Source organism: Neodiprion lecontei, chromosome 6 (assembly GCF_021901455.1).
Source record: "Neodiprion lecontei isolate iyNeoLeco1 chromosome 6, iyNeoLeco1.1, whole genome shotgun sequence".
Taxonomy (NCBI): domain Eukaryota; kingdom Metazoa; phylum Arthropoda; class Insecta; order Hymenoptera; family Diprionidae; genus Neodiprion; species Neodiprion lecontei.
The window spans coordinates 18246354-18259626 of NC_060265.1; the positions used below are offsets into that span (position 1 = coordinate 18246354).

The 13273-nt window shown below is 37.1% G+C and overlaps 1 protein-coding gene across 2 annotated transcripts in view; it reads right to left on the reverse strand.

Annotated features, from left to right (window-relative positions):
• Nucleotides 1–3779: 3779 nt before the first annotated feature.
• The window catches only part of LOC107225725, a 56484-nt gene continuing 46990 nt past the window's right edge, over nucleotides 3780–13273 (reverse strand). Inside the window, exons 5-8 of one of the 2 annotated variants that reach the window (XM_015666278.2) lie at nucleotides 8523–8603; nucleotides 6609–6980; nucleotides 5841–6053; nucleotides 3780–5108 (exon numbers count right to left, since the gene is read on the reverse strand). In XM_015666278.2, coding sequence (XP_015521764.1) covers nucleotides 4779–5108; nucleotides 5841–6053; nucleotides 6609–6980; nucleotides 8523–8603 — 996 coding nt within the window. In that variant the 3' untranslated portion in view covers nucleotides 3780–4778. Of the gene's footprint in view, nucleotides 5109–5840; nucleotides 6054–6207; nucleotides 6463–6608; nucleotides 6981–8522; nucleotides 8604–13273 lie in introns of those variants that run through there. The other variant, XR_006905038.1, reaches the window with a different exon arrangement.

Sequence of the window (13273 nt, forward strand, 5' to 3'; positions counted from 1 at the left end):
GACTGTAGCCCAAAGGTTAGAACAAGTTCAGCAATAATTTGAAGTTTATAAGTATTACACTATGATAATTTATTCTTTGACAAATAATTATTAACGAGAATATTATCAATCTATTTCAACTGTTCGAAACTTATTTTTTATATGAAATTGAAACAATTCGTGATTGAAAATTCATATTATTTACAAGACTGTAATTCAATTATATTGACCTCAATTTATGCTTCTTTGAAATAAATAATAAAAAAATAGATAATGTAATGTAATTGATAATACTATAATGTATAATATATAAATAATATAAACGAAAAGTAAAATATTGTGTGACGAATAGCTCAGAAAGCGATAATTAATTGCATTTTATACACAAGGCAAAAACTTCGTTTCTGACACGTGTCCCACAACACCTCACTTTTTTTTGTACGAGTTCGTTTTATCTGAATTATTTTCGTCTGAGCTGTTATTTCCGGGTTATTTGGTCCTAGTGCCCTTTTTTGATTTTTGAAAACTAATCAGACCTTCAGAAATGCAAAATGAACACGTAGAAAAGCTGAACCAACAGCTGAAAAAATACTGAGAAATTTTCCTCTTGCAAAATCACGTCGATATATTGCATCAGAGAACCAATTCCAGCATTATCCAAAATCGTTTGAATTTTCAACAAAAATCCAAAGGGCTTTTCTTACTTTTCTTTGGGCGAAAAATCTTTCGTCTCGGAATCAATTTGTATGACCTTTTCTAGACTAATAGGACTCCAGGAGCGCAGAAAACTTAACAAAAAGAGCGTAGAACTAACAGCGAAGAAATTACGAAGGAAACACATTTTGGTTTTAAATTATGATCCGTTAACCGCGGCGTATTCGAATTGCGTGCAATGGATTTCTCTCGCAAAATTACGTTGATATGGTGCATTAGAGAATGGATTCTAGCATCACGCAAAATCCTTATGGAAATTAGAACCGGTCGAATTGGCAAGTTTTTCAGTATGTACATATCCTCCCGATCAAAAGTTCTTATGGAAACAAAACCCGAAAATCAGTAGTTTCCGAGATACAGACTTCGAAAGAAAGGTGTCCAGATATTATAAACATGGATTTCGTAATTTTCATAAATTATCAGGCTTCAAGGGGTCCTAAAATGAAACAAATCACTCCAAAAACTGTACGGTTGATTTTCAAAGATAGGCAGGAATCTGTGATTGATTCCATCCATGAACTCGTTGATTTGCTGGAAGGAGGTGCAACTTTAGACTTTGCGTAAAGAACGAGACCCTCCGACTCTTGCAATAATCGACTTGTCTTGTTTATCACGCTTGTGCAGACTTCTGCGGATCTGCTGTGCAGTTTTTAAGTGATATGTTTGATTTTAAGTCCCCCTCGCAGCTTGGTAATTTGTAAAAATCACGTAATCCATAGATATAAAAAAATCCATACACCCCCTTTCCGAAGCCTGTATCTCGGAAACTACTGATTTTCACTGACTTGCGACCACGAAGACTTTTGACCGAGAAAATCTATACGTACTATAACATAATGAAAATCCATCCGATTTGACCGGGAGCTAATCTCCATAAGGATTCTGCGGGGTGCTTTATACCAAGCATCCAAAGGGGTTACACTCACTTCTTTGAGCAAAAAATCTTGTTTAAAGAGATGAAAATAGATTCTGGATCGTTGACGTGGGATCCGCGAATTATTGATAGATGGCTATAGCGAAGAAGCGGGATGATGATAATAACTGATTACTCGGTAAAGATTCTTTATTTGAGAGATACACAGGTGGTGCGATGTGTATAGCGAGAGAGGAGAACGATAACTGACGATTTACAGGCGGAAATCCACTTAGATGATATATAGATATGATTTCACAACAGCATAGAGAATTGGACATAGATACAAAGCAGATTTGTTTTGAGTCGCGACACGGGCAAGCAGCTAGATTGTGAGTTCATATGTGACGATGATTTGAAATGCTTTTGTTTCAACTTATGCTTCGCTACTTTGCCGAAACAAATTTTTAGTATCTAATTTGCACGCAGGGAACGGACAGTCATAAAAAGAATTAATGTCACGTGGAAATACTAGTTTAAATTGATATCAATGGTTTTTTTTATAATGGTCGGAAAAACACTGCTGAGTGTGAAATTGTTATTCGTAGAAGTTGATCCTGAGGTTTCATGAATGTTGAAATCGATACTTCCAGAGTAATTGGAAATTAGAAATGAAAATAAACTGAACTTGAAGAATGAGTTATAAATCTCCTTGTTGGAATATGGAATAGAAGTATACTTGTGAGCGATGAAATAGATCTACATGCTTGTAGAGAACGTCGATGAAAATATACATATATAGTTCATGTGTTTGAGGAAATACGTTACAAGTTGAAGGATGTGGAAATTGATCGGAATAAAAATGTGGATTTGAAAGGTTACTCATCCCTAATGCCCGAACAACAATATTGTTTGGAGAATACCGGTTAGTTGAGCGATTCAATAAGAAACTGACCGATGCTAGTGGAAATGTTTATGTTGTTATACCGCTGCATTATCTACTGGGATTCGCTAAGGATTATTGCCGAGTCGTCGTCATTGCCAAACGTGAGTTCATTTTCACACGCACCCACACCTATTCGAATGCTGTAATTCAGACAACTCTACCGAGAAGTTTAAAATTACCCAAAAAAACATCAGCTGCCCTACATCAAACTGGCCAATAAGCCACAAATCCAGCTAGTCAACTATATTGCCAAGCACCCAACCATATCCATGAGCTTTCGTTCTTGGTAAACTATGTGTGATATTGGGGGCAAAATATTTTTTAGAATGTGTTCAACAAGATGCCCAAACACGCGATGTTAAAAAAAACATTCGTTTTGCGATGCAGTTTTCTTAAATATTGCTTCAAATTTCACAGTTTATAAAAGTGTATACGACCCCATAACTTAAAACTGATCTGATTTTACGCGAAACCGACCAAACCATACTTGCGTTTTCTGCAATATTGAGAATCTTTTAGTCCTGCCAAGTCTCACTTTCGCTAATAAATGAACTAACTGAAAGTTCTATGACTGATAATTCAAAACCAGTCGATTTTTTTTCATTTGTTATACAGCTATTTGACTTACTCACATAGAATTTAGTCGTCACTTTGTCAATCCAATATTTAATTAATACAATTGAATACAGTGGCAGAATAAAATGAATAATATAACAGCACATTACGTACGATTAGTTAAATATTTAAAACAAGGGCAGATTTATTATTTCAAGACGTGTTTTCTTTATAATCGTAACTTGGTACATATTTTGGAATGGACCGCTGTTCACGAACACTTTGTAGAATGGTCAAATAGATTTGGAAAGAATTACCACAACAGCATATTATTCGTATTTAAAGTAGACTGGTCACTAATTCACACTCACGTTAATATGTTACAAATAGCTGCTTATACGGGGTTGTGAATTTGTTGCTTAAAACACGTGCGACGACTCAGCCGTTTTACCTGTCACCCGCATATGCGGCTCTCACCCGGGCTTTGCGTTTAACGATCCTGTATATTACCTGGATAACTACGAGGGATACGGTTTCGATATTTAAAACAAAAATAAATATACTTTGTTGAATAATGATCTGTTTGATTTTACGAATGATGAAAAATGTAAGCAATATCGTTAATTCTGGAGTAACAGAAAACATTGAAGAATAATAAATAACCTGGTTGAAAAATGTATAAGATTACAACGATAACATGGATTGAAATAAAACAAACTCTATAGAGCATCATCATAGTGATATGCAGCGATGTATTTACAAATGCGTGGCGGAAATTACATATAAAAAAGGCATTGCTTAATCGAGATAAATTTGATTGTACGTAAAATTATTAAAATACAAACTAATCTTTCATATGATCTAATCATTAAATTAATTACATATGAAATTACGATATAACGCTTTATTAGAAGACTAACTAAGAATATCTAGGCAGCAGAGAACTGCCACGTCTTTGGTCTATTTCTCGCACAGATTTGGACACTGAAGAAATAAAGGTACATCAGTTTTTTGTTTCGGCAGTATGTCAAGCATTTTGTTTTATTGATAATTGTGTTTATTTCTCAACGTCAGTGTTATCACTATTTTCGTTTGATCTTTTTTTGTTCATTCCCGTTGTATTCAAAATTACTATCATATTTGCGGGAATACAGAAAGGGAACCGCGTAGTCGAAATTTTGACTATTTGTCAGTATCGTACCGATTACCTATTATTTTGAAAGAAAAACAATGGTATCGTGCTTTTATGGATTGAACACACGGGGCTAATATGTCAAATTCCTACATAATTTCGAAATCTATACATTGTAGTCATACTTACGTATATATGTATATGCTGCGTATATACTACAATCCTACGAACTTTTGGCAAAAAAGGAAAAAACCTACGAATTACATTCCGCTCAATTACTCTTTTGTTAAATTCTTGCGGATTATTTTAATCACCGTAGTTTCCGCTAGTGCACCTAAAATTGAGACTATTTGATAATTGTAACAAATTCTTTTGTCACTGCAATCATCGAACACCGAATAAAAATTTTAGGCCAACGCCATGGAAGAACAAGAATTCTGTTAGTTAATTTACCTTTTCAACTCCGTACATTATAATAATCACTAGGGCAATAAAAAATACAAATATATATACACACATCCTCTCAATCGTCTCACGACCACGTGTTCGAAACGGGTCAATTGTTCATCACGAATGAAAATGTGCCGATTATACTACAATTATACTTGCGAGTCTCGTATGTCTTGAAATATATTAATCAAATTATTCACACCAATCAGATACCCATCCTCGTGGTTGCCAACTTGCCATTCCGCATCGTGCCGTATGTTTTGCAAGTGCGAAGGAAGCGGCAAAGTTTTTGCAAAGTCGATCATCCAGATTCCAGCATCGGTTGCGTCGTGAACAAAAAGTAGACTCGATCCTACAACTTCGTGTGTTGCAAAGAACGTGGACGCCTTGAGAGTGGCTCGAATAGCTTTAAGCCGCTGAAGGTACTTTGGGACAGCATGCGGATATCCTTCTGTGAAGCGTTTGAGTGCCTCTGTAACCTGGAATTCAGAGGATGCATTAACGATATTCCTAGTATCATCTACTATTACATTTTTTTCCTATACATTTTTACGCTGTACTATCTAACCACTATCATAAAACGGAAAACTTCGTTTAACTCGAATTGACATCAAAACTAAGTTCATAATATTTATAAATTCTGTAAACGTTAATCCCTTTACGTCAGTACATGAATACAACATTCTCAGAAACCTATACGTTACTTTACAATTTATAATATTATTTCTCTTTAGTTGAAAATGTATTCCATGCTTATACTTGGAAAAAAAATCGGAAACACAGAGGACTATGAGCAGTTCACGATAGTCACAGTACCTTTCAATCAACATAAAAGCTCATTATAATATCTCTCTAAAGAAATATTTTTCGGCCCTTATTACAATGATCCAATAATAATAATAATAACTTTTTTTAATTCATTTTTCGTATTTATCTTTTGAAGTTATGAAACCACTATCTTCTAACGGGTGTCAAAACTATTGTTATATTTTTATAAGATTTTTCTGATTTATTTCAGATTTTACAAAGTGGGTTTTATTTTCAAGTTTTTAAATCATGCTTTGATACGCTGTATAGAAAAATTATGAAAAAAATTGCGATTGCGTTGTCCGTCGTATACTTTTCATACAAATAATTATAAACCCAATCTGAGACATCGACATAGAATCTCGATCGTGATGTCATAGAATGCCCCATATACATATACATACTTGTTCCAGAGTCCGCGTAGTCTTAAAATCCTTAGATGAACCTCCTTGGGCTCTCTTGATGCCCTCAACTCTGAAGCCTAACGTAGCTGTACTCGAGATTGTCTCTCGCCAAACCATGTACCTAGGTTTCGTGACACCCTGAACACGACGTTCTTCGGCTGTTGGCGCGCTAGGATCGACTTGAACCATTTTCTCATACATATCTTTCCGCAGCTGTAAGCAGCAAAGAGTTACTGATTAAGATATCATTCAATCTTTCAGGAATGCTAAAAACTTTCAAAAAATTATCAATATTCACATGTTTTTTTATCAGCAATCATAAATACATTAACGGCTGTGTAGAGTGCAAATTTTAATTATGATTTACCATCCTTGGATACTTTCACTTTGTACCATAAGTGAAGTATCAGGGCTGGTACGCTATTTGGAATCTGAAATTCCCGGGTTTTTTCAGGTATTTCAGCCTGAAAACAGAATTTTTCTATAATATTAGGACTTTTCCTCGACTTTTCCGTGCTGTAAAAAATTCCCCGAGTTTTCCCAGTTTTCCAGATTTTCCTCGTGCGTACGAACCCTGAGTATATACAGTGTTCTGGGTACAAAATGAAGATTAGCTTCGCAACTGTAAGCAGAAAATTTGTGTGATTTGACGCGGCCTCGTGACTCGCTTCGCTCAAACTTCACACTCTACGCATTCGCCAGCTTTCATCCCTTGTCACACAATGCACTATTCCATTGCTGGTTTGCAGACTTGGAAGAAACTAATACCTTCGGTCTTTCCTTGGCCTTGGCAAGTTCAGATTCGAGGTAAGTCCGCACCCCAACTTTACAGTCCATGACGCAGGGCTGTTCAAAGTCTCCGAGTAAATCCTGGAACTGCAGATAGGAGGATACGACAGATTTACGGGATTCTCCGCCTCCCTCTCGGTCCTTAGTCTCAGATGCAATGTCGTCATCTAGTTCCGCGCCGTTTTCACACTCTCGAACATCCAAGACCCCCTTGAATTCAGGTACATAAGGCCTCAAAACATCCCGCATTAATAAACGGAAGCAGGCCTCCTCCTGCGGGCAGAGTTTCTTTAAAATCGTCCCAGGAGTTGGTCCTGCACGGAAATTTCCTTGATGTCCCGCAAGCTGCACCTGAATCCAATAGAAGAAACGAGTTGTTTATAATCGGTGATCTTTAACCACGGATAATTTTTTTTCGCTTTCTAAAAATTTCCAGTCTTGTCTTCAGAAGTTACGATAGTCTTTATTTTCGAAAATTTTCCGAAAATGACAAAAGCAAAAAACTAGAATATAACAATAGACGTTACTACTTGTTGCTGTTTAGTTGTTATTATTTAATTACTGTAACTGTTTCCATCCAAATTGATATGTTCCAATTACTATTACTTCATTATTAGCGTTTCAGTTTAGTTATTGTCAATGCTTTGTCTCGAATGTCGGATTTGATTTGTTGTCATATTAAAATAAAAATAAAAATTAAATTATGAAAATGTTGCGTAAGGCATTTATACTTGAGTTTTCGCTATTGCCGTTTTCCTTTCGTGGAAATATTTCGATATTTAGAAGCGTGAACTGATTGATCGTCACGACCTGATTTTCACAAAACCAACAGTCAGTAAATTCCGATCGCGGAATCGCAGGAAATCTGTTGCGCGCAGAAGGTCTTGTCCAGAATTTGCCTTTCCGAATGAAATGTCCTTTGGTGAGAATTTTAAAATTGTTTTATTAAGAGGTGACGATCATTCAAAAATGTGATAAGCTTCGGACGATGTGGTTTTTAATTGAGAATGAAACTTTGTAAAAGGTTGCGCAGGAATAATAAAATAATATTCAACTGCGAAGAATATGAACCTCTCGCTCTCTCTCTCTCGTCGCCTAGAAATCTCGAAAGGTACGGGGAGACATGGGTCCCCTAAACCGATAAGCCATACGGCCCAGGGCGTCCTTTGGAATAACCCCGGGTGTGCGTTAGATCCGTCGCGGAAGTTGCTTCCGAGATATGTTGGATCATTCACTCGTGCACAGGTAAACTATGTGTTGACCTGGGGCCGATTTTGTCGTCGCGAGCATGGGGACGAGAGAGAGGGAGGGAGAGAAACAGAGAATTAAAATTACTACAATCAGAGGAGAGTTTCTTCTCTCTGAGATTCGAAGTAAAATTCGGAGTCGTAATGACGCATAAAATGAAGATATTTATTCGATTCTGCGGAAACTTGATCCAAAAATATCACATTCTGGGTTATTTACCGTAGCGCTGAATAATACAAGTAACAAATGACAAATAAATAAGTATAGATTTAATTTATACTGAAATGAAGATTCTCGGGATGTCGAGCATTATCAGTTGCGTTCGCACCCCTCCCCGCTCCGCGATTGGCGATGGGAGGGGGGGTTTTCTGACTGTATAAACGATCGCGCTGGAGCAAGAGCGTCTGTTTACGGAGAACTTCGGTACTCGGTATATCGTGACAATAAACGAATTTAGATACGAACCTTTCCTTGTTATCACAAATACATATAACCTCTTTCCTTAACCCAACCCGAACACTACTCGTACATAATTAGTAAACTTTTCCAAAATCTAATATTAAAGTCAATTCACAACCAAGGTGAACGTAGTTCGATAATAGATATTGAGAAACGATATTGATTATTTTATACAGCTTCACTTACCCATGGGTACCGCTGTTTCTTGTAGGTTTGAAAAAACGGCGTCCATTGTACAATGTTTCTCAGTTTTCTCCAGCCTGATGTCTATAACAAAAAAAAAAAACAAATAGTTGCATTGTAATTAAGAGGTTCACAATTTAAATTATCGTGCCTTTGTCAACAGTAACTTCTAAACGAAAGATGTCAGTATATTCATCACTTTTTAGATTTTATACTTTGGATAGACATTTGACTAACGCTTCTCTATTCAAAGTTTACAATTTAGATCGAGAGTAACGCATCTTTTTCCATTATTATTTTTTCTTTTATCTTGACGCAGAGGCAGAGGAGTCAAAAATACGACTTGCCACCATAAAACTTGGAAATTAATCCGAGACGCTATGATGAAATAATTCTGTGTACATTTTTCCGGTGGATCTGGACACTAAAACGACTATCTATTTAACAGCGATTAAATTGCTTGATCACGTACTTGGACTGAAAGTGAGTGGGAAGCTTGTAAGGCGGATCTGGATAGAAACATATAGGGGGTGTTCCATGTCAACTCGATCGGGTCCTGAGCCCCCTTTTTTGTGGCTATAGTAGGACTTCGAAAACAATTCCCTACGAGCAATGTCTGTCGGAAGTCGTGAAAAAACACCATAATTGTGAAATCTGAAAAAATACAAAAAATGTCGCATTGTCGATCATTTTGGCACAAGACTCGTACTATCAAACGATCTGCTTCTAGGTGTCTAGATACAATATTTTTTTATTCGACCAAAACGCGTAAAAAGATACCTCGAAAGAGATCGTTTACCATTAGGGAACTTTTTCACAACTTTTTACAGTCATTGCTCGTAGAGGATTTGTCAGAAAAAAAAGGTTAAAAAAAATATTAATTTAGATGTTTTAAGGTTCTACTGCAGCCACAAAAAGTATGAGGGTTAAGAGATGGTCGAGTTGACAATGCAAAAGATTTAAACATCAAACCAATGAAAGAGCTCGCAGCTGACAATTATTGCTCGTAAGCACGCAATATAAACTCTCATATTCTGATAATTTTACTCCAATTAATGGGTGTTCGTACTGATTTTGAAATTATGGTTTTCCAACTTTCAGTTTCTTTGCTTTCAGAAAAAAATGTAGTTATTGTATTGAATTTTCACTGGATCTCTACGTTTTAAAGCTAGAGAATCATATATGAACGTATGATCATATGTATGTATGTAAAGACGTAATCAAAACTTTTTCCCCACAATATTTCGAGACGTGTTATCGAATTTTGATGATTTTGGTCTGGATCGACGCGACCTTTTCAAACTTACAACTGTTTAAATTTTACTTTAATCGATACTTTTCGAAATATTTAAATAATCAAATTATAAAGCATAAAATAAAAATGATATTTTGAAAATGAATGGACGGATTCGAATAAAAATTCGTTCCATTAGGTTTTTTTGGTCGCTGGTCACAAATCTAAAGTCAGATTTGCAAATTATTTTATTTTATTATTACTGTTATTTCAGTTCGAAATGAGTCTGAAAACGGGAAGTTCAAATGCAGACTCATGGTCAGCCCAAACCCGCTTGTTCTCGATTTAACGACGCAATTTTCTTTGAATCAATTCTCAGCATTTCATTACCATAGTGCAATACTGCTTTGATCGAACGATAATACATAAATTTAAAAAATTCATTACAATATGAATAAAATTTATGTTGATCCGACGCAATCGTTTTATATTACTTAATTTATTAGTTTCATATATGTATACATAAATTGATATAAATTGAAAATTCAATTGCCGATAATGAAAAATTCTGTCTTAAATTGGAATAAATCCCCATGTTTAAATAAACAAGGAATAAATTACAATTCGGCTATTGTCTAAAAGTAAAATCACCTCTGAAAACTTCAACATTTGCACATATTATTTCCAGCAATGTGTGCCGTGTATATTTTGGGAAACACAAAGCTCATAAACATTTCAACTTGGTTTATGCAGGGTAACATTGTAAGTTACGATGCCGATTGAAGTAAGATTGCAGAAATATTTTTTTATTTCTAGCAGAAAACTGTCAGGAGATGGAAACTTTTTCAAGAGTAGTTTTTCTGAGTCAGGTTTTATTTTATATCGGAAGATGAAAAATATATATAACACGTACACAAATGGCTTATCTCAAAATCGCATCTAAAACACTCTGTCGCAATGACAAAATAATGTGTTGCGTTACGAGTGCGGAAAGTGGGCAATTTCCGATGACTGTGAAGTTTGCAGCGTGAGCCGCATAGGCGACAGCGGCAATCACACCTTAGACTTATAGGGATAGACTGCGCGCTCCGTGCACCGAGTTGAAGCCGTGACAAGACAGGGAGGACATAAGCTGCAGGCATTTTCTCTCACTCTAATCAGTGACTTGGCGGGGAAAACGTACAGACTTATACAAGTATGCCTCCCCGCCACGCGACTACTCCGCGCTCTTTTGATCGTGCGACAAAGAGCGAACTCCGGCAGGGCCACTTAGCTCTGTCCTTCCGTCCCGGCTTCACCGGGCCTGTATTAAGACCGCGCAGTTTATATAGTCTCTATAAGGCTGTGATTCGCACGAGTACTAGTGTGAGCGCAGCATGGAACAAGGTGAGCGCTGTAATTACTCGAATCAATTATCATCCATGCGCACGTGTAACACGCCAGTTTTTCCAAGAATTTTAAAGGAAAAATTTGATTTGCGAAGCGACAAACGTGCTGCTGCAGCACGTAAAATTGGGATTAGGAGACTTACGCTCAATTACACAGTGCATAAAGTTGAATTCTTCGAGTGTGTACGTGCCATGAAATCTGCTTGGAAAGATCAATTTTGAAAGCTTGTAGAGCGTGCATTAAATGCCCTGTTTTCGAACGGTGCAGTAAAATATCGCTGGCGCATGCGCAGAATTCAAACGGTACAATTTACACGCTAGGGCTTTCTTTGACCCATGCGCACTTTCGATTAATTCAATTTTCCACACTGTGTTGTTGAGTGTAAGTCACCTAACCCAAATTTTACGCGCTGTCAGCAACACGTTCGTTGCGTTGCAAATCCAAGTTTTCCTTCAAGAGTCTTGGAAAAAAATGGCCCAGTTTTACACACTGTGCACTTACCTCCTTCGCAGCTCAGACTTTTCTTCACAGGCGTTGGAAAGAAAGCGTATGGTTACAGCGCTGGCCTTGACCCATGCTGCAAGCTTCTCACTAATTGGGGATCACCCACTTTCCGCACTCGTAACACAATACGCTATTCTTTAAACGTGTAGTAAATAATCCATTGGCGAAAAAACACTTCGTTCACGGAGCTACGTTGTATAATAATAGATTGATACCACGGATATATGTGTGCGTGTATTTAAAAAAAATTTACATAATTCTCACGAAAAACTTTAAATTCACCGATTTTTTTATTTCATTTTTCATCACACTCGCATGAAAAGTGGGGCTTTGCGTAGCAGTTTAGCGGGACGAAAGCAGCCTTTTATCTCAGTTTTTTAAAGATAGGTTTACACGCATGTGCAGTCCAAAATTGCTTCACTTTCGTCCCTTGAGTGATCACTTGTCTCCCTAGCTAAAAGAAATTGACAAATCACGTCCCGTAAAACTACCACGCAAAGCCCCACAACTTTTCATTCACTTGGCTATAAAAACTATCGTGTGTGACTCGGGCCCAAGCAGTACCAGCGCAATCCGATACTGCGCAGGCAAATAATTCAGCGAAGCTAGACCACAGCCATGGAGACTAGAGTACAGGAGTCCGATCTCTATTGGGGAGCATATAAAAAAATTGTCCTCGAAAATTTGTCGTTTAGTAGTTTTAAATTTTATCGAAAACATCGCTGTCGTCGTAAAGTTCCGAAGTGAAGTTGGTAAGAATTGACTATATATATATATATATATATATGTATACAAACATCGATGGTGACCGAAATGAAATTGCCCCTGACCGAAAGGGAATATCCTTGGGTCTAGTCTCCCCACCACTCGTCGGATCTTTGCGACATCAGCGCCGTTCATCGTCAGCCAGCGCAAGCTTCGTTGTACCGATTTTTTATGCTGGATCAAATTTACGAAGATCGGACTTCTGTACTCTAGTCTCCGTGACCACGGCCGTAAAGCCAGACCAGCGACACAGTATGAATATAGAGAAGCGAAGTGTCGGATTGCGCTGGCACTCCTCGTATAGCAGCGCCGCCAGGCGGCTGCTACATATTAGCCCACCTTAAACTACAGGATTGTGTAGAAGTTCGGTCTCCTGGTCTCTAGCTGCTGGCTAAGACCAAAGGTTGGTAATCGCAACTTGTGCAATTGCCGCCCTCGCTTCGCTCAGGTGCAAACTTCACATTCGTCGCAATCGCCAACTTTCAACCCTTGTCACACAATGTGTTCCACCCGTATTTGTAGCAAATTACTGATTTGAAAATCTTGACGGAATCTTTATCTTCGTATACGCGTTGAGAAAAATTTCACTTGTTATAGTCGATAAAAAATTCTAGTAAAATGGGTATAATCATAGTTGTAAATACTACATTTTCTGGTTATTGTAACATTTAAATCTGTTCATTTTCTTAGTTCTTACAGTCGAATGAAACTTTCAAGAGGATGCTACGTCACTCTACACCCACCGCGTTAAGTACCACGTTCATGTACATATTATCCGATTTCATGCGTAACTGACGTGAAGATGCTGCGGTTAGTGCAATTCTACATGCAATGTTAAATGCCAATTTCCAAAAAAAAAAAT